Source organism: Glandiceps talaboti, chromosome 7 (assembly GCF_964340395.1).
Source record: "Glandiceps talaboti chromosome 7, keGlaTala1.1, whole genome shotgun sequence".
Taxonomy (NCBI): Eukaryota; Metazoa; Hemichordata; class Enteropneusta; family Spengelidae; genus Glandiceps; species Glandiceps talaboti.
In genome coordinates this window covers 27,180,475-27,204,183 of record NC_135555.1, presented here as the reverse complement: position 1 = coordinate 27,204,183, position 23,709 = coordinate 27,180,475, and the positions used below count along the sequence as shown (strand labels likewise).

General features: G+C 35.7%; 1 protein-coding gene across 4 annotated transcripts in view; it reads left to right on the top strand.

The window, feature by feature from the left end:
* The first annotated feature begins 22,508 nt into the window (after positions 1–22,508).
* LOC144437110 (uncharacterized) overlaps positions 22,509–23,709 on the top strand; it is an 80,533-nt gene continuing 79,332 nt past the window's right edge. For all 4 annotated transcript variants that reach the window (XR_013480990.1, XR_013480989.1, XM_078125962.1 and 1 more), the window contains exon 1: positions 22,509–23,240. Coding sequence is in view for 2 of the 4 variants with exons in the window: in XM_078125962.1 (XP_077982088.1) it covers positions 22,860–23,240 (381 nt within the window). In the remaining 2 variants the exon portion in view is untranslated. The remainder of the gene's footprint in view (positions 23,241–23,709) is intronic.

Genomic DNA, 23,709 nt, shown 5'->3' with positions numbered 1-23,709 from the left:
GTCTGTAACCTGGGGTGCGTTCGGTAGTCAAAACATTTTGTCATTGTTTGGCCAGGGCGCCCTGGCCCTGCGCCAACTGTATTTTGCATGTTGCGCGTGAAAAACAAAAGATGGCGGCACATTCAAATAGAAGATTGTCGCATTTTGTGTACATTCAGCACTCATCACTGAAAAGACGATGCACATAGTTAAATCACACCTTTGCAGTACTGTCAGGATACTAGAATGCCTAAAAAAGGCCTGTTATTTATGCATACACTATTTTTACACTAACGAAGTGATCTTTGACCTGTGACCTGACCCCAAGTTTATCTTGCATCGCTCAATGTACGTCAAATCGACCGTACCATTATCCCAACGGGTATTCGTATTTCTAAATACCATTGCCAATTGTAAATGACCAATTCCATGAACTTTTTTGCAGTGCTGAATCAAAACTAATGTGCATTAAGTAATCCTACACAAAAACTCAAGTTCGCCGATGAAGTGAGAATTCGTGGCCGCCATCTTGGCTTTTGGCGAGTCACCTCACTCTTCCGCCTTCCTTCGTCCCGGGTCGCCCGCGAAAAACTATGACAATTAGTCATTCGGGAACAAAACGTTTTGAAACGTCCGCGGGCGCTTTGTGTACCGAATGCGCCCCTGGTTCCACAGTAGACCAAATATTGAAACTTGGTGAGGGACAGAGGGACCTTTGACCTGATATAAAAGGACCACCTAGGCTCTCCAATTTTAGCAAAGATATTCATTTGAACTGACAATAGCATTTGCCAGATATAAATGTAGATTTATATTGAAAAATAAGCATGGTGACATTGCAATTTTATTTTGGCAAAGTGATCTTCATTCAACAAAATTTCAAAGAAATGGCAAGACTAGCAGAAAATTGGTGGTAAAAACAAAGATTGTCAATTGTAAAAATTGTATTCACAGTTCTATTGGACAATTGACCAATCGCCCTGAGCACTGTAGCCACGCCCCCTTAGTTACCGTTGCTACTACGACAACTTCGCACGTTTTGCATGGTTTGTCGTAGGCAAAACATGTCGTCCAACGTGGCGATCGCTGAAAAATACTATTCATAATTTGAGAGTTCTTTATTGTTCCACTGCCACCAAGGCAAAGATGATGTATCATAGGCTTTCCTATGATACATCGATGGAAACAATTTATTTTAGTTCGGGTAGTGTCAATTCATCAAATTTTATCGAAGTCTGAGAAACCACATGGCAGATGCATGTTGAATAAGATTTTACATCATAGCCGTCCCCGTTCCTGTACAGCTGGGTACGTATTTATTTATTTCACTGACGTTTTCATTGATTTTCAAGTTTCATAGCAATACTATTTGTTTTAAAATAAATTCCACTAGGTGACCGTGATAAATCATCAGATGAGAAGTAAACTAATATGATTCACCGTTGCACCGCTACGATATAGAATATTATGAATAACAAGTTTGTTATTGACGAAAATTTTACGTTATGAGAGGTCACTTGTTCGACTTGCAGGATACGATGTATCAAAAAAATGAAATAAAGCGTCCTGGCCTGCATGTGTAATTTGTTGACGTACATGCAGTGTAGAGGCGTACAGTAGGTAAACTGGGAAGGCAAAAAAAAAAAAAACACCCCTTGAATTCACAATTTTAAATGTCAGTCGTGACGACCGTTATAACTGCAAAACTCAACGGTTTTCTAAAATAACGGTCCCCATCAATTAATCATTCACTGCACACGACAACGTAAGTCAACTGCAACGTACCATATCATTTCTTGATTCTAAATTCTATTTCTTTCACAAGCATTGCACAGTGAAAAAAAAGAAACATTAGACTTGAAAAAATAGACACTCGTTTAAGTTTACCTCAAACAGTACAGTTATTTTGCAGATTATTACTGTCAGATACTCTCAGAGTATCAATTTCTGATAATCATAATCGATTAATCATAACAATAACTTATGGTAATAAAAAAAACGTTCTTTTCTTTCTGAAGTCCAGTTGATCAACAAATACTTCCTAATTTTATGTGTATTTTTTTCTATTTGTATATTTATTTCAAACTTGCCTAGTCAGTGTTAACTTTGTGCCACTAAACAAGTTGTAGCTCTCCAAGAATGGATATTTCTTTGTCTGGCATTTACAAGCAATCATCTATTAACAGACACCCCACACTGACAAAAGTGAACCAATATGAAATGTGAAGCCCAGATATTTCTTTTTAAATAGCAAATATATAGAGACGCAAAAAATAAATTCCTAGACCATAGAATTTGTAAAGTTCGTTTGCATACAACTACACAATAGTAATTGACTTTTGAATGACTTCAGAATGTCAATCAATCTCGGCGATCAGTCAATTATACTATCGAATTGGCTTGGAAACCTTTTAAACCTTTATTATTTCTAAAATGTATTAGCTGCTCTTTGATATTTCTTGAAATCATTGCATTTGGGGTAGTATTTTACACCATTTTGCTCTATTTTTCTGAAAATTGTCAATTTCAAAATACTTAAGGCCCCATGTTTGGGCTTGTTTACATGGAAACATAACACGGTGACCCCAATTTTTTATATCGTTTTTTTGAAGATTCATGTATCAAAGATCGTGTATGCCAAATTTCATGAAATTGACAACAAGACTTTAAAAAAAAGTCTCATTTTGTAGTACATCTCCTTAAGCTCTGCTGAGCTGTTGCTGACAGTGACGGCAGAGCTAAAATTTATCAGTTCAGACAAGGTCGTGCCACTGTAGAAATGAAGTTTTTCTTCCATCACAATCCAAAATGCGATGACCAAAATTTTCAAAATAGGATGACCTCCCTATTGCCAATTTCAAAAATAGGGCAATATTTCAGGTGTTTGTAAGGTTTGTGATGAAGATCGATTGAGGTTGAAAGAAGAGGAAATTATTTTCCACCTCAGGACTTTGGAACCCCATGGGATTAATAGATTATTGACATCATTTCCTACTATCTAACCATGCTTATTCTATCTTTCTTTCTTGTGTTTTGGGGTTCTATTTGGTGCACATAATTTTTAGATCTCTCTTCATACATTTCTTTAGCTCTATTTCATAACACAGAGATATTGTCAGGTGATAACCTACTAATATCTTGCTTTGGTATCCTTTGTGAAAGAATATTCAATTGAAACATCAGGATTTAAATTATTTATCTGAACTGTTCTACGTAACTCATTACTTTTGAACTCATATGTATGTACATGTATGTATAGGATGCCACTGTAGAAATGAAGTACAAACAGGTAACAGGACAAATGCCCCCAGACAAATGCCTCTGGTAGGACTATGGTGCACAATTCGACCAAGAAAGGCATGTCTTTTAGTGTTACTTAGCATTTCTAATGTGGTGCGAATGAAAGGCGTGATTTCAGGTGGTGTACTTAAAATATGGTTTTATCACTTTTATCGTAATGCGAATGAAAAGACCAGGAAGGGTGTGATTGCTCTGAACAATGTTATCGTTATCATCATCAAAGTGTATGTAAATAGGTATCCAAAGTTTCCGACTTTTTGCCTGGAAATGACATAGTTTTCATAGGTGATTAAAGATTTGTGTGACATTTTTGACAAAAGTACAATATTAATTACGAAAAATTTATTTTTTTGGAAAAATTCTGGAAATTGTCATCACAAGGGATAGCGATTCTAGTGGAATCATGTTCCACTATTTAGAAGTTGAAATTGACAATGACAATAATACATGCAGTACTAGTGATGACGAAGAAGATGTTGTAGTGGGGGATGCTTGTATTGTACCATATATGTATGAACCTCGACTACAGCCAAACAACAATCCCCACCTGCAGATGGTCATTGACGATGTTATTGTCGACAGATTAAATAATACTGACCAGTAAGTTATGATAATAAAAAGTAGATATTTTAAATTAGCAGATGAAGGAAAAAATTGGAAAATTTCGAAAGTAGTTGTCCCATTGAGATCATAACACTGTAACAGTAGTACTATTTAGTGGGGATATATCGACTTACTGACTACCTGACTACATAGTGTGTGTACGTACGCTAACTGTGTTTGAACTGCCATTCATATATTTCATGAGAACGTCTATGTAATTGAAGGTCTGATTGGTTGTTAATCTTTAAAGGATTTTGTGAAATCATAATTACCAGAAAAAATCAGAACAGTTCAGGAACGGCCAAATAATTTATTGACGGTGAGCACTGAGCATACACTGCGTTCCAGGGTAACAGGGCGAGGTCTACCGCTAGAGCACCCTGTACAGTTCCGCACGACATGTGACTAGACATGCTCCGGAGAACATGCTAGGAAGATAGTAGTATACAGCCCGCCGAACCTCTGGCTCTGTTCTCACTCTCAGTCACATCCAACTGCTCTCAACCTTGCGAACAATGCATTAAATTTTGCATTTATAAATGATTGGTCTTCATTCACTGACAAGGAAACCAAAGTCATACAATAAGGTCACGAATATGTCTAAAAGGAAGTGCACTGTACTATATTACCGTTGTACGTACGCGTATGAGCATCATGGTATGAGTGTGTTTTGTCTTTGTTATTCATCGGCGCGGTAAGTAAAAATCTCCATTATGTGGTACCAGCTCGTAACGTTATACTTGTATGTTCTTTGAAAGTGTAATTTATGTTTCTTATCAGGTATATAACTTTCAATTCAATTCAACATTAGGACTCATAATCACAGCCAACAAAAGAAACGTCGTTGTTTCTAGTGTTGTAATATGTAGTACACCAGGATGTAGCATCTTATCATTCATTATCGTTTTTCGTGAGTTTGAGAGTTGTGCATTACTAAGACATCATTGAAAACGTTTGGAAACTCATCCTCTGTATGTTGAAAAGCAAGCTGATTAGAACTTACTTTACCAATGTATGTATGTATGTATGTATGTATGTATGTATGTATGTATGTATGTATGTATGAGCTAGGGTATGTATGTATGTATGTATTATTGTATGTATGTATGTATGTATGTATGTATGTATGAGGGTATCTATGTATGTAGTAAGAAATGCATACGGAACGAGTGAGACAGTCTGAATTAATTAGATGCAATCCGACATTTTGAATAAAAATTCTTTATCAAGAAATTCAAGGCATGACATAGTAGGTTAACACCTGACTATATCTGAATGTTATGGAATAGAATATGTATGTGTGTGTGTGTGTGTAATATATGTGGTATGTATGTATCCCGGTATGTATGTATGTATGTATGTATGTATGTATGTATGTGTGTGTGTGTGTGTGTGTGTGTGTGTACATACGTGTATCGTGTATGTATGTATGTATGTATGTATGTATATTTTATATATAGATCTATGTATGTAATATGTGGGCACAAGTGTGCATATCATATTTATTAGTATTATTGTAGTCACTATGGTGACAAATCACTTTGTCCCAATTTCAACTCGTCCCATTTCAATTTATCTCATTCAATTCATCCCAATTTCAACTCACCCAGGTGTCAACTCGCCCCACTCCCATTTCAGTGCATCGGAATTGTGAGCTAATTGTTTGTTTTTATTTTTTATTATGTTTAATAAAAAATCTGTCATGACAGTCTCAAGCCATTAGCCGTCCAAGTGCTACAATCCTGAGGGTTTACCTGGCGAACTCGGGTGTCATAAACTTTGTTTGCATCTCTTAAGCTGTTTGCAGTGTTACTTATAATAGCCTAATAGAATTGATAACAATTGATATAACAGAGAGAATAGCTTTGCCTCATTTGATTTACTCCTTAGAAATGATCTTACAGCTGTTTACTTGTGTTATGTAAGAGCCCCATCATCACATTTGTAAATATTGGTACTCTTTGATAACAAGTCCACTTGCTTGGGTAATGGCTTGTTCCTGTCATGTTTCTTACCAAAACAATGGAGGGATAAAAGTCTATATAATGGGTGCACAATGTTTTCACATCTACCATAACATCTTTAATAACTAAAATCAGGAGACACAATCGTGACCACATCACACTAAACCTAATGCAACTTCACTGACTTCCAGCAATTGATCCAGCCAATCTTTGTTGTAGTTTACCAAGATGAACGATGGGCACAAAGAGCAAGGGAATAGGTCTTTAAATACATCATTTTAAGGCATATTTTACACATAGGTTTCTTAGTCTGTCCTATCAGTGCATTCCCAATTTTCATACATGCACATGAAAATCATATTGTAAAGATTTGCAAATCACTTTTACTTCATGATTTTGAAAGGGATTGAGACGAGTTGAAAATGAGGTGAGTTGAATTGGGGCATGGATGTATTACTGGTATTTGAAATTGGGATGAGTTGAAATGGGACGATTTGAAATTGGGGCAAAGTACATGTAAATTGCAACCTACTAGTAATCATTTTCTCATTTAGACATAGCACCCATTTTCATTCATGACCACATTGTATTTGGTTGTTTTATATATTATGAAACCTCTAACGCTATTTTTTCCATTTGTATGTTATTTGGGAGGTGAGGGGAAATTAGGCTCAGACTGTTGCGTAAAATGTGACCCTCCCCCAACTCCGTCGTGCTAAAAAGTGGCCCTTCCTAAAACATGACCCTCCCCCTAGTCAAAACATGGGTTTAATGCTGTCAGATATATGTAAAAGGACACGAGTCCCAGAATCACTGGTAAGGACTTCATCCTACCAGTGCCACCAATAGTGAAAGTTTTAAAGGCATTTGCTAATTTCCCACTACTACCACCATGTGGATGTGTGTGGAGGCACTACATTGATAAACACCCATGTTTGGATCTCATTGGCTGAGTTGCAGGCTACAATTCAACTCCAAATGATTAGATTGACACATTCCTAACATCATCTGGAGCAAGGTCAACATTACCACAAATTATCATTGGTATCTTTAATCTTACCCAACTGATCCTGTTTTACACCTGTGACACCCACTCCTCTCGTCACACCACAACTGACTATTAGTATTAATTCATTACATGGTTGTCATGTCAGTAGCAATTTGATATAGGCTGATATCATGGATACCTAACCCTAACCCTGAATAGAAGCAATGGGATTTGGAACCAGTGGCAGCGATGGGATGACAAAAAACCCAAAAATAATACATTTGGCAATGCATTGAGTCAAAGTAAAATGTGACCATCTCCCTAAATCCGATTTTCTACAATATGGGCCTCCCCCAAGGGCCAAATTGTAAAGGGTAACGGCAACCACTAATTCCCACCCCCTTGTAAATTCTGAAGGCTCCCTTACATACCCTGTCCACTGTTGGCTCGCAGTACATTTCCATCCATCAACAGTTGATTCAGACCACTTTCAGTCCCCTGTACTTGATTCCTCTGTTTCGTATCCTTGATTACATAGTAGTGGGTTGGTTGCCCTTGTTGCTGAGAACTCTTCCTCTCTTCAACTTTCCTTTCCATTTTATGAATAGAATGGTTCATCTTCATCTCCGGGGAGTTGCTAGCAGTGTCCGCAAGTAGTGCTAAACCTGGATACTGGGCCTGGCTAGTGTGGATTGATTGAAGATCTGGCATTGCGGTCTCGGTCGTTATGACGCTACTGTGTTGTTGTGGTCGCGTAGTTGAGGTAAGCACTGAAGTGGGAATTCCTTGCGGCAAATTTCGGGTATCTATCCCCGCGTTTATGATGTTGTCGCACATAGTAACATTACGTGCACGATGTTCAACTGAATAAGGAGAGTATCGATGCCGGTCACGGTAATGGTCATTGGTCATGACTGGTCGTGATGGGTTGCTCATTTGACGAGAATTCATACTCGACACTCTTTGACTTGAAACACTGTTGTTTCGATGACTGCCAAGAAGTTCGCGGAAAGAAGGGAGGTGTCCGTTTGTCGGGTGCTGCCTGTAAATTGGTTGCCGTGAGCTGCTGCCTACTTTCTGCACATGAGAGCGAGACTGCATATTCGGATGTTTGTTGAAGAGGTAATTATTCTGGACAGCATTTGCTGCTGCTTTTCGTCGGCTTGCTGCAGTTGAACGGCGAACGTGAGGTAACAGATCTGGACGAGTTTGTAAGAAATAGTTATGTTGAAATTGGTGCAAATCGCTGTTGTTCCCAAGATCAAAGCCGTCGTGACCTCTGGCAGCTGGTACCTTGCGAAAACCATACAGATTAAGCTGGCGGACAAAGCTGGAGAAATTCTGTGTCTTGAACATGCCGAATGCATCATTTAACACTTCGTCTTTGAAAACTGAGCTGTTGACGACGATGGACTTTCCAGTTGGTCCCCACATTATTGATCGGTACTTCTTTTCGGTGCATAATTTCCAAAGCTTGGCTGGAAAATTGTTGCCAGTTGCATTTGCGATGTTTGAAGAAATATTGACGGGGTAGGTTTGTGCCCCAACTGCATTGCCATTTTGGGCATGATAGTTAGCCGTATTCGAAGCCATGTTTCTTCCAACGAAAAATGGAAGATTGGAAAAAAAGATAAAATCGGAAAAGAGCTTTTCCTGGTTCGACACTTCTGAAGAGAAGTGTTCGCAATTTATGAGGTCAACTTGAAATTTTAACTGAAAATGTTGCACGTGCTGCATTGATACGACTAACGATTGGTCAATGAAGAGGCTTTTGTTATCTGATTGGCTAGAAGTTTATACGTCAGCTATCGATATTTAAATTACTTTCAATATCATGAATATTTGGTGTTGCACACTTGCACTGACTTGATTTTCAAACTTTGCGATGCGACACGAACAACGTGCAAAAGTTGAGTTACGACAGGGACGTATAAACAGGTTCTAGTCAGGGCGCCAAGGCTGAAATTTTGAAAAAAATTGCCCGGCTTGAAGTACAAATTTTGGCAGTATATTTGGTAGATGTTGCCCCTCTGGATTCTCTTGCGCAAACTCACAGGAGACGGTTTCCTTGAGTGTTTCCTTGGTAACATTTACATTATTTTGAAGGAAGCTAAACTATAAAAACGTCATATCTCGTGACCCAGAAATGGTATAAACATGATTAAAGTATGTTTATATATATTTTAGGGGGAGGGAACTCGAAGATTACATGACCTTTTCGATTCAAGCTCAGGGTCATAGTCAAAATTCAAGGTCAACTTAATTAGTTGCACTTTTATCGAAACATTCATTGAAACGTTTCTGTATACTTCCATTAGATATGACTGGTAAAGCTGTAAATCGGTCAGAAAATGGCCAAACATACAATCTTTCCGAAAAACGCGAAAAAAATATATATGAATCTTTTCTATAGCTAACATCAGACATGATCTTTACAGATGAAAATCACTCAGAAAATAGCAAATTATATAGTCTTTCAGGAAAAATACAACAAAGGCATATACTGAGCTGCTTTTATTACAAACTTCTGTTACCAAGACAACTGGTATCAAGATCAAAAAAATATGAAGGTACTGAATATCGCAGCGTACCAAAGTGCTATATATGATGCAAGTGTCTATATATTGGTTTTAGGGGACGGGCAGCACACTGATCACATGATCTTTTCGACCCAAGGTCAAGGTTATAGTCTAATTACAAGGTCACCTCAATTTTTCACTTTTATCGAAACACCCACATAAGTGTTTTGCTATAAACTATTGCAAACATCAGATAGCAAATCAGATAGCAAATGATATAGTCTGTCATAAATTTTGTAGCAAAGGCACATTTAGGGTCAGCTTACTATGGGGTAAGGGAATTGTCTAGAAACAGGTTCTGAAAAGGAATGACGCCTGTACAACCAAGTACTATTAAGATAGTTATACGTCACCTGTCACCAATCTCGCATTCTGATTGGTCGAGAGCCCTGCAGATACACAGGCGTATTTTTCACCAACAGCCGTATTTTTGCTTGTTGTATCACGTGATCACTGCACGTCCCCTTGTAAACAAATCTAGCAGACAACTAGAGATCGAGCTATAAGTTTAACCAGCATTTCCAATGCCAAATTTGTTGTCAATCGAACAAAATATCACCGTTGTATACATTGTAACAAGTCATTGAACTGCACTTTTCATGTCACAGGGAAATAGTCAAAAAGCATATCACGAACATTTATGTACATTTAATGCAATACAGTACGCAAAACAAAGACGCACTCATTTTTCAGCTGATGGTTATAACTCATAAGTTTGAATATACATGTATCGCTGAGTGATATGCAAATAGTAAACATTACGTCATACTACTGAGCAAACGCGCACTCTGATTGGACAATAAAGTTAAGACTGACATGTAAACAACCGCACTGCAGTCATTAGAGAAGTACGTAATAGTACTAATACTACGCTCAACAGTATATATAACGCGGAAGTGATTTTGTTTTAAAATGAAACAGCATTTTTAGACATTCAAGAATGAATTCATAGTCGCAGGTGACGTATAAGTATGTTATTTGCCAAATACTGTTCCACATCTTGCTGCTCGAGGTAATTTTTCTGGTAAAACGGAGAGCCGAACCAACAAAAATTACCTCTCTTAGCAAGATATGGAACGGTATTTGGCAAATAACATACACCTACTCCTACTTTATACGTCACCTGTCACCAATCTCGCATTCTGATTGGTCGAGAGCCCTGCAGATACACAGGCGTATTTTTCACCAACAGCCGTATTTTTGCTTGTTGTATCACGTGATCACTGCACGTCCCCTTGTAAACAAATCTAGCGGACAACTAGAGATCGAGCTATAAGTTAGTATAACCAGCATTTCCAATGCCAAATTTGTTGTCATTCGAACAAAATATCACCGTTGTATACATTGTAACAAGTCTTAACTGTACTTTTCATGTCACAGGGAAATAGTCCAGTGACGGCGAACGCACGGTCGTCGCGCGATCGTAAACATGAATTCCTAAATTTATGAAGGATATAAAAATTACTACCACAGAGGGTGCAGAACAACAAAGCATATCACGAACAGTACGCAAAACAAAGACGCACTCATTTTTCAGCTGATGGTTAAAAGTTTGAATATATCAGTAGTATATAAAATGGGGGTTCTGGGACAGTGAAACGACAACCCCCATTTTTCACCTTTTTTACTTAAAATAAATGGCTTAATCTATATTAAATTTGTGTAAACACCAAAATAACACTGTAATTTCACCGTTATTCAATGTCGTTCCACTGTGGAAGGGTTTGAAGGACAATGAATGTCTGTGTGCTATGACAATGAATGTCAGTGCAGCTGATCGGTAGTGTAAACAGTCTATTAATACACCAACCCATTGTTTAATTGAACGCCTTGGTAGGTTTAAAAATAAACTCATTGTGTATGACGTCATTGTGTGTGGTGTCGACATTTATTGCATCATCTTTCACCTCTGTGAGACTTATACAGTCAGTATGAGAGTAAATTGAGATTGAAGACAATACAAAAAAAAGGCAGGTCTATACAGTAAAGCAGCAGTTTTTACAAGTTTTTATTTGAGTGATGGTAATTTTTTTCAATGATTGTTTTATTTTCAGTGATTGTTTTATTTTTAAAAAGATTTGATGCCAATGTAAACGCCACCAACTAAATCTTATCTCTGGATATTCTGCATTCCATTTATCCCAAAATCGTTTAAGAATTTGCGTGGTTCTGTGAATGTGCTTTTGTTTTCAACTCTGGTATTAGAGCAGCTTCTTGATATTTTCCTAAGTATAATAGAATTGCTTTTATGACCACACTGAAGTTGAGTGATCGATATCGTGTTGGTTCTACATGAACTTTTTTGATTGATAAAAATAGTCTCGTAACAGTTGATAAAAGATAATAATTGAGATTATACCTCTTAAAAACTATTTTAATGTGGTTTATCGGATCATAGATATTTTGACTTTTTCTTTGGTCATGAAAGCTTTCATCTAAAGGTTTGTTAAACGAAGTACAGCAATCAAAACAGTGAAACCTTCCATAGATGTTACCACAAATGTTTTTACAAATATCTTCATGAGGTATATTGAATCTTCTACATATGTTACAATGTATGATGTTATACCAGTTCATTTTGTCCCTTGCTATTGAATCACAACAATCAGAACAATGGGATTTTCCAAACAGTATACCGCAAATGTTAGTACAATCACGGGTTGCATCTGTTACATCTTTCCGTTTACATAATTTACATATTTCCATTTTATATATTTAAATATATTTTTTTTGTTAAATAGACTAATAATATTCCACCACCAGCTAAATAAACATATTGATATAATTTCATATTTTCCGATGGTCGATAATACTCGCTAAATTGGGGTTCATTTTTAAGACGTTCGAGACCTTCAGTCTGTGGATGATATTCTTGATATAAATTTAAATTTTGATCAGTCAGAACCAGATTTTGTCTCTCATGAACATCTAAATTTTTTTGTTTCGCTATAAAATCCATTACTTTTTGTCTATGTTCTAGCCATACTTCACGATCTTTATTGAAATTTTCCAAAGCTAAATCATGTCTTTTCAATTCTTTTTCATGTTCTTCTTTTGAATCACCTGAAAGTGTTTTACCTAAATAGCCAGCTCCAACAAAGGCAGTTACATTTAAAACGGCACCACCAACCATCATCGCAATTGCCGCACCCATTTATGTATATATATGTAGATTTATAAAGTTATTCTTTTTATTTATCCTTTGTAAGGATCAACTGGTAACATATTTCTTTGTTCTAACATAACTTTCTCTAATACTACTCCACTTATAGCTATTGCAAGAGAAGCAAACTTCTTGAATGAAACACTTGTTTTAGGACTGTCTGGAGCCATCGTTATAGTCTTGTCAAGTATAAAACTATTAGTTATTGTTAAAGCAGATAAAACTGCACCATCATAAAGACCATTCACAATTAGTTTAGTATAGTCTGTCATTGTGTATATATAATATAATATAAAAAAAAAATTATTCCATTTCAAACAGAGCATTATTTTTAATTGGCTGTGGTATCGTTAATTGTTTATTTTCAACTGGTTGTGATGTCGTTAATTGTTTAGACTCTTGAATATCACTTGATTGTAAAAACCACTGTCTTTTATAATATAAACCAGCTACCCCAATTACTAGTGAACCAAGAGTTAATAAAATCATAGTATTATTGAATTGCGATCTTACATTGTCGGACGGTGGGGAAAACTGAGTTGGTTCTGTCGGCTCTATCGGTTCTTTTGTCTCCATCGATTTTAATTTTTTTGTTTCAGCTGAAATTACTGATAATTTTTTACCCCATGCAACTCTACCCGGACTTTTAGTCTTACTGTTTGTATTCACAGTCTCTACTTGTGGCTGTGTTATAATACAAAATATTTTCTTTTCAAGTTACTTTATTTTTTGAAACTCTTTTTAATCAAGTCAAGTTTCAAGTTGTTTTCAAGTTCTTGATCAATTTCTAGAACAACTTCTTGATCAAGTTCTTGTTCATGTTGACTCAAGTCATTCTTTTCAACTTTATTAAAGTCATTTAAGTCACTCTTTTCAATAGGACAAGTATGTGTTGCAAAGTTAATATTATTTAAAATAGTAAGACCACCACTTGTCAATGCTAAAAGAGGACCATAACTGTATGCTAACTTTCCAGTAAGTTGTTTGAATTGATTCATAACAAGAAAATTATTCTTCAAGTCATCACTTAATTTATTCACATTATGTACTGGAAGCACAAGTCCTACTATTTTACTAATCCCACATAAAACTCCATTTACAATATTGTCACTTACGAGAGAACTGTAAGTGCTTTCATATATCTTATAATACTTTTCAATTTCTTTATCGTTCGTTTTTTCAATATATTCGAGAGTGAAATGTTTTCCCAAGAAAGCTTTTGATTGTCCAGCAGCAATGATACATAGTACTCTTTCTCTGTATTTAGCTATTGGAGACACCTGTTCTGATGTTGTTGATACTGGTATTGGTTCAACTGGCTGTAAAATATCTGTCAATGTCTGTTCCATTTTGCTATATAATATAAAAATACATTTTATTTTATACAAATAGTAGATAATAATTAACGCAATAAATAACCATAAAATATCATTGAGTAACATTATACCAGATCTATACTATAAGGTTGTCTTAATCAAAACACGAATTTGCTGTAAAGTGTAAGGAGTATATTTTAATTGTTTTATAAATTCACTACTTTCTTTTTTATTTAATTCCATTCCGTAGTTTTCAATTATCTCTTTAACATCATTTTACTTGGTGTGTAATAGAGAACAAGCATGCAAATATTTTCTCGAAATGTCTTGGTGATACCTGCTGTATTGCTGTATGCTGCTGAAAATGCCAATTTTGTTAAAATATTGACACAAGATTTGACATCCTTCGTGAAAGTGCAGTCATCTAGTATGATTAGACTTTTTGTATTTTTATAACACTCATACGCGAGTTGAATATTTTCATTTATTTTTTCTATGTTAGGAATCATTATGATAATATCCGAGTCTTTGTAAATAATTTTTTTATCGTAAGCTTTATTGTTTATGAATCGGGCAGATTATGATTATGTAATCAAAGACATTCTTGTAATGCGTCTGTAACAGTTGCATAACGAACTCTGTTTTACCCGAACATGTCAGAGCACTGATAAGCATATTGAAAGGGGTTCAAGCCAGATCATATTATATTAATATATAATAGATTTTAATTTAGATCCTTCAATATTAAGCTTGGCATCACTTATGATGAAAATAGTTGCAGTTTTTTTTCTTGCGGGTTTGTAGCCTCTCGTTTAATTTCCAGCTGAACTTTTGTATTCATGACCTTCAGACCACTGCCATGATATCTATTATCCTTAAAACTTCTTAAATCAATAAACAAACAGTATTTATCCAACAGAAAGGTGACCTCGGTTACTTTCTCTAGTTTATCAATTGCTTTACCAGTGTAGCAGCAGAACTCAGATGCCATGAAATAACGTCTGGCTTCTTCCCAAAATTTTCTAGGAGATAATCCCTGTGCATTCACTTTATTTGCGATGCCTTCTACCGTTATTGCAACAGAATTAATACTAGGATTAAAGAATAGTTCGGTGTCTAAATCCTTTTGTTGCTGTGGTTTACTGAATAATACGAAAATTCCTTTCAAGCTTCTACGTGGTATATTAATGTTTTCGTTAATAATTGTATCTGTACCAGAGAAGTTAATTGTTCTGAAATGTTGGATATGTTCGTAGAGAAAACTTTTACCACTGTTGTAATAACCTTTAATTTCCATAGCTAACTTTGGATCTCTTATCGTTTCATATTCAAGTTGAATATTGGTTAAAGTATAATCCCAACCATCTGTGTCTTCACTCACCAGGATTTGTTTAACAGGAGCAAGAGTAAGCTCCCATTCGATATGACTTCCTAAGCTCGAAGGATATACGGCTCCGTGACCATTTGTTATAGGATGTAATTTTGCAAGATCGATTGCATATTTTTTACCGTATGCCTTATGAAGTGCAGCCTCTCCTAAGTAATCCCCACCACCGACTTCATCAATATTATCACTTCTCAATTTTCTAAGATTTTCTGACTGAATTCCATAGTGTTTTGTTTGTTCTATCCGAATACAGATCTTTATACGTTTGTACTAAGTTGTAGCCTGTTCAATCCATTAAGATTTCCCCCTCGAATTTAAAAACTAGTGGACATTGGCAGACAGGTTTTGAACAACGAAGTTTTTATTATGACCTTCTAGTTTAAGATCAAAGACGAGATTGAATTTATCTGTTAGAACAACAGTGTCCTCAAATTTTGGACATCTGATATATAAAACTTCACCGGGCTTTGCATGATTTGGATTATATGTTACAACATGGTGAGTTCGCTCTCCTTTACTACCCAGAACATTTAGTTTGAGTAATCACCTTGGAGTTCTTTATTGTAAGACATTTTCTTATACTATACTATAATAATATATAATAAAATATATATATTTTTTTATTTTCGTTTAAAACTCTGTTCATAAAGGTACACTGCTATTGCAGTTGCCAACAACCATACATGCTCACCTATAAATCCTACCACTAGTCCCGCTGTTTTTAATACAAACGATACAATAGAACCTAAAATACCCGGCAGTGCCATCGCTGCTTTATTACCGAGCCATTTCAATGCATCCGCAACACGTTTAATAACTGCTTTGTCTGGCCCACCACCACTACTGCTACCGCTACCACTACTAGATTTGATGGGTACTCCTATTGCAATGGCTATAGCAGTTATAACTAAACCGAGAGCCGTTGCCAATGAAACGATAGTAACTCCATTGCGTTTGAAAAGAATTGTTAGCTTTAATACTAAGTTCTGGGTCTTTGAGTACTTCTTTCAAAGCAGATGTCTCAGCTAATTTATTGTGTAAAGTATCAGATTCTTTATTATTTTTTATGATATGAATCTGAAGTCTGCCTAATTCCTTTTTTTCATCTTGTGATAATTCTTCGATTTTTTGTCTGTTTTCCAATTCTCTTTTTCTATCATACAACTCTTCTAAACTCTTGACTGTCGTATCAAGTTCTTTACGCATGACTGTATATTCAGGATTGAGTTCATTCCATTCTTCTATTTTGTTTTCAACCTTATCGATTTCATCTTTATTACCTGCAGTGTCTCTTCTGAGGTAGGCCTGATAGTCTCTTAAAGGACCAATAATTGGTGGTGTGAGATCTCTAGCTTCAACTTCACCCATTTTTAAAGGCAACATAGTTGTAATCTCTTGTTTATCAACCGAAGTGTCTTAGAAAAGTCTATTTAAAGTTTACCTTTTCTTGTAATACTTTGATTTTTTATTTTATCATACAACTCTCCATCCTTTCCTACATATGTATTTGTTTCCAATTCACTTTGATTAACTGTCATGTCACTTTTTTTGATAACTGCGTCAATAGTTTCCAACAATACTTTAGTTTTTAATTCAGTAAGTTTATCTACTGCCGGTTCTGCCGGGTCTATGAATGATGTTTCTTGCTGCGTTGGTTCTGTTGACTCCACCCAATCCGACAAATCTATCAGATCTGACATTTCATATTCAACTTCATTAGGGTCTTCATCTACGTCTTCCTTTAAAGGATCAATATCAAAAGGATCAAATTCAGTCATCTTACATAAATCCTATATAAATATATAACTTAAAAATATTACCCCAACTATTATTCCCATCATTGAATATTCATGAACAATGTCATGCTCTGGTGTACCCGCTGCTACCTCTGCTACCGAGGTTTCAAGCGAACTGTCGAGTCGTTGCACTGGATCATCATGACCTTCCATTTCCTTTAATGCTGTTTTTTTACGTCATTATTTATGTTATTATAACCGAACTTCATATCTTCTGTCGCCTGTTGTAAGAAATTGTTATAACCTGCCACATTTGTATTCAAATTTATAATCATTTTACTCGGGATTAACCATAAAGAAGGAAAAATGGCTAGATCTAACTTTACCCTTGTTGCATTGATTACATTTTGATAACGGGGTATACTATTATCCTTATTGATGCCTCTCGTCTCGTCTTCAAGTAATGCAACAATATACATAAGCTTCGATTGATCGATTCAATCGTCCTAAACCTGCTTGTGTGAAACATGTACTGTTTTCTAAAACAAAGTAGTTGTATGGTTTATAGTCGGCATTTTGAAATTTATACCAATGATAACTCCTGCGGGCTGGCTCAGCATAAGGGAATTCAACCATTGTACTTTGAAATTTATATTGGATATTTTTTATATGTGCTTTACCTCCCCGCCACTAATATCCGATACCTATACCATTGTTTCCTGCTTTGTCATACGTAAATCTGAAATCTGTATTATAATTTAGTCCGAATTCATCGCATATTCTATGATAGGTCGGTACATCGATTAAATTATCGGCTTTACTAAATGTATCAACATCATCAGGTAGTGGACAAGAAAGCTCATTCAATATTCTTCTTATTGTAAAGTACACGTGGAATCTAAAAAATGATTTAGGAATATTTTCATTATACAGATGATCGTGAATACTAACACCGCATCCGGTCTAGCTAACCAAACAGTAAAATTTAATTGTTGATCCCAGTAATGCATATTTGGACCTTTCAACCATTTGTTGGCACTGGCTGCATTTTTATGAATTAATATGCCGTTTTTAAATATATCTCTCAGCTTTATATTGAATCGACCAGTTTCACTTACATAAACTAGTATGTCTCGTAAATCCATGGATAACTGTTTATTAAATGGTTGATATAGTGCATAGTTAGCATTTTTATTTAACGTAAATCGTTTGGGAAAATGAGCCGGCAACTCCGTCTCCGGCACAGCTGAAAGAGTCGAAGGCTGTTTTTTTTTTACTTTGTCTTTGACTTCGTTGTCTCTGGTAATCCAAACGCGCACTCTGATTGGATGATAAAGTTAAGGCACAGGGTAAAGGACAAATAATCAATTTTGTACTCGCGATTTTCCGGATTTCTAATATTATTTTCTGTATATTTCAAATAAAGTTTTAAATACTGTTTCCGCTCACTGTTTTTTTTTATTTCCTACCTGATATCAATGTCTTATCTGAGTGTATCAGCCTTGCATTAATTAGTAGCTTGCTAGAACAAACTCACGTGCACTATTTGCCCAAATTAACGCATTATGCCGTGAGTGTAAACATCTACTGATCCGACTAATGGTAATACACGGTATTACCATTCAAAGTGTATATTTTGAAGAGACACAGATATGAAGACAACTGTTTAATGTTTATATTTACGTAATTTTATGAAAATAATATAGACCGGAATCAACTGTGTGTTCGAGCCTACCGCAACTCCGGCACCAGATATTGATTAAAGTGAAATATTATCAATTTGCGTTTTTGCTTATTTCCCCCACAAAAGACGCCACGTTTCGGAGCTTCATTTTAAATAATGTGCTGTTTCGGCAATCTGTTTTAATGTCCCACAAACGCCACAATGTTCGCCAGCATGCGAAATATATATCTCAACACAAGAGGGCAGCAGGTGGTATCAAGCTTCGAGAGAAAATTCATGGATCACATGTTCGATTTGAAGCGTCCTGATTGGTTTATTCGATGCCACGCCCTACCCCTCTGAGCTCGAGCATGGCAAGCAGCGCGAGCGCACTAAGAGTCGATTCTGCACCATGTCTATCCGTATGCTTTCCTTTTCTTTTATTCTTTTTTAGAGTCTTCCATATTTATATAAAGTTTTCCGAAATGTTTCAATTTTTTAAAAGACCAGAAAGTGTACAAGTGCATACATATAATATCAATTTTTAATCATCCCATTTCTGGCCTTTACCAAAATAACAAATATGTGTAGACATGTATAATGAGTTTATTAAAATACACTATAAATAAATTTAAGAAGTATGTAAGTAAGTAAGTAAGTAAGTATGTAAATGTGACTCATAGCTAACTTGGACCTTTATTACCTGTATATCATTATCGTTTTCGGATTTCATCAGAATTGTTGCCTCATGCCCCTGATCAGACAGAAATGAAGGTTTTCCTACATTCCATACATATTGGCTCGAATTTGATATTGACATTCATTTGATTGGTCAATTAGGAATATATAGGATTGGTTAGTAGAGATTGTTTAAACTTGAGATTAACTAATTTGACGTAACTAGATTGGTTATGTAAATTGCAGTCAGGATCCTACATTTGACTAAGCTCGGTATAAGCTTATATTCAAGCTCAGTGTACAATTCATTCCCGATATTTAATTACAAAAGTTTGTAACCAGGACTAAAGTCGAGATACAGAATTACGTAAAAAACGAAAATGGTGTATTTCTCAAGGTCTCAAAGCTCTTCTAGCAACTTACTGATACATAAGTTTTTAGATAAAGGGTGATCATATCGCATTTTGAGGCTTTACATTGATACTGTTAAAGGATTTTTGACAATGTTTCTCCTGCTGTTGCTTCTAGATAGTATATGTGGTGTCCATCGATTTTAGTCTATTAAAGGACATTGTTTTCATATTTTATTTCTTACTACAGATATTTCAGACGGATTATGCACGAGAAATCATTCATCTTTCTGATTAGTTACATTTCTTTAATTTTTGTTGGGGACTTTTGTGTGGGAATGAATGCCAACCCTTTACCAAGTGATTTTATTTTATATTAAAGCTATTTCATTATTGGTAAGACGACATGTTATTGAGAAATTGGATATTGATGGTACAGATTAAGTTAAATTGTCAGTATTATCAAATTCCTGGGTATTCATCTTTCACATCAACTGTCTTGGCAAACAAATACTGAACACCTCGCAAAGAAAGCACAACAGCGTCTTTATTTTCTGAGACGTTTAAAGAAATTTGAATGAGTCGTGGTTGTATTTTAGTCAATGTTCACCGCACTGTCATAGAGAGTCTGGTTTAACAACATCACTTACGGTGAATTGTTGCACTTGAGAGAGTCGTCCGGACAGCACAGTGAATCATCGGTACAGAATCACCTTCCTTACAATCAATCTATCAAATGATTCCAGATCCATTCGCGAAGATACATCCATCATTAAGGATTCCAGTCATCCGGCACATATAACAAGCAAATTTCTTTGAATAATTTTGATAATTTTGTCTGTTGTGTTCAGTAGATTTCTTCCCTTGCAGTAATAAGTCATTTCTGAGATATGTTTTTCTCTTTATTTTCCCATACGGGGTGATTAATTTCAAGTTTAGTTGTGATTCCTCTTATATGTTGAGTTTGTAGCCGTTTAAGATTCGTGATGTTCCTTCCTCAGCGGTAATATGCCAATACTAAACATTTTCATATTACTGTATCCCAACCCCCATGAAATGCCTGTCCTCAGGTTTTTCTCTTTAACATTATGCGTAAAATATCACGTAACCAATGTGTAGCCCATCCCTCAAAAACAATTTTAAGGACAATTACATCATACTCATAGCACCAAGATATTCACCATTAAAGTATTTTAGAATTTGTCAAGATATCAAATCAGTTGACGAGCTAACATCATTTTGTTGACCCGGTAATTTCATTTGTTTAATTTCAAAGCAACGTCCAATATATTGTTGTCATAATCTTTCTATTATGAACTTTTTGTAGCATAGCAATACCTACACCTGCCGATCATGGAACGTAATAAACCAATCAGCAATAGGTTTATGAAACAAAATTTAAGTTGCGCATTGATATAGAGTGTGAGATCAATTTGTTCTCACACTGACTGTCCCACACTCTCAACTTGCAGGAACGTCAGAATATACATTCTCAAAATAATGACTTGCTCTCTCCAACGCCTAGCAACTGTTCTCGACGGCAGACTATATTCTACAACCACTCCTTCAATTTTAAATTGAATCATTTTCAATTTTTTAGAAAGAACTGAAAAGGTGAAGAAAATAAGTGAGCACATATCTATGAGTACTTTTTTCTCAGTGACGTAAATCTTTGACGGTATTTTTGTTGTGCATCTAACACGGGATGTCAAACAATATTACGTTACTCATTGTCATTGATGTTTAAACAAAAATTACAATATACAGTCCAGTATACAAGTTATGTAATAGGTTGATATGTGCATGTTTCACTGGACAAATATGTCCCATATTTCAAACAACAATATTTACAGATTACTAAAACAAAGAATACGTTCAGTAAAAACACTAACAATTATAATCACTATGACTCATTTAAAATACGAACAGCGATTGGATAAAAACTGTTTTTGAAACCATTGCCAGGCGGTAACACATCAAACAAAGGGTGAATCCGGTGATATATGTCATATTTAATATTTCTTAGATTGTTGTTTTCCTAGTCTACAGGCTAAATATAACAATGTTTTGACTATATATTCCTACCTGTAAGGAAAACTAGTGTTCTTTCTACTAGTAGTATAGAGATTGATACATTTGTAGCAGCAATCTAAGCAATAATATACGTGCCCTGTGATATATGTAACAAAGACTGAATCACAAACTTCAGTAAACTTTCAAGTACTACAAATTGGCAGAAGGCAAACAACCGAGAAGTTCAGCCTGGATACAAGTATAGTGGCTGACTTCAACTAGGTCCCAGGAAAAGTAGTTACATTAAACTTCCATAACCTCAATTTCGACGATGGAACAAATTCAAAACTACAGTACAACATTAACACATTATTACTAGAATATGTACCTGATCTAAATGTTAAAGTCACAAAATAGATTACTCTTACCCATAGAACATAGAATTTACTAGAATTATTGTTGTACATAGATACTTGACTATAACCTACAAAACGCCCTAAATGAAAGTCACCTACAAAAAGACTGGTGAATACCATAATTAGAATGTCTTAGAATGTGCAATTATATATGCTGATTATTAAATCGGATGCTATGGGCTATATATGTGTACGTAATTAGTAATAAATAAATAAAGGATTTTAATTTTAGAAATACAGCAGTGATCCACGTCTGAATACAGATCTGGGTGTTGTCGGTCCTCTTGGAGGGCGCTGTCTAATATCCAACATCGTGCCAATCAGTCACGTGCCAATGAGTCACTCGTCATGAGAGTTGAGAGGTCATCAGAAGGTAACGGCATGAACTACTGTCAGTTTACATGTCGTGGAAGGTAGCCAGTTATATTATGTGGATTTAGACGTGACCCGACTGTGAACGTTTTTGTTTGAAAACTGTGAAGAATATTTATTCGAATGAAGAACGCAACCGAATGTGAATCACTGAATGTACCCAAGTTCCTATTTTTGAAAGGTGAAAATACCTGGAGTGGGTTCAGGATTTTAACTTGCCAGATTTTTAGCTGTTTTGTGTTTAAAGTTCTACCATGCTGTATGTTTTGTGTATGTTTGCTGTCTAAGTGCACGTGATACACAGTACATCTGACTCTTGCTTGTCATACTTGTGTCGGGTTCAACACTAAAAATGAACAATAACACGGATTGCAATCAAGACCGTGAAGACGGTATCAATATGGTCGTCGATGTTGTTATCCACAATGATGACGAAAATGGCGGGATCTCTAACAACCATGGCAGTGGTGACGCGAGTAGCGGTTCTATCCCAAGCTTTGTTGGAAACGAATCGTTATCAAAATCACCAGAGTCTCCAAGACCTGCGTCTTGTCCGCCAGGTCCGCAGACAAGTACGCCTATTTCCAAAGACGTACGGTCACACAGTGAAGCCGATCTTGAAAAGGAACGGAGTGTCACTTTCACACAGACAGACTTGTCTATTTCAGAATGGGACCATTTAAGTGTACCAGTCGTTGGCTATGAAATTGTGGAACAAAGAAACAGATTCACGGTAAGTGAACCTTTAAATAGTGTAAACTACGCGTACTTGTTTATTCGTGATTATCACAAGACCGTAAAATTGTAATGATGAAACATGAGCAACAGAAAATGTACATGGTGATGTAATGGTGATGTGATGATGATGTATTACAAGTTTCACAACCCAGTTAGCATATCATTCCACATAATCATGATTATAAAGTAATATAGCGTCGTATTGTTTACAGTCATAAATATTAAACAATATTCAGATTGTCCACCAGTTACAAAGTAAAACTTATTTACAAGGCTTACCCCTTCTTCTAAACCTAAGCATACATTAGTCTATGGTTGAGTGCGCAAATCATCAACAAGTAGTTCACCCCATATTCATATGAAAATTGAGATACAATACACACAGATACCAAGGTCGGATTGTATTAGAAATGAATGCCAATCCCTTTTATAGGTATACGTTTGTGGTTACAGATGGACGTTAT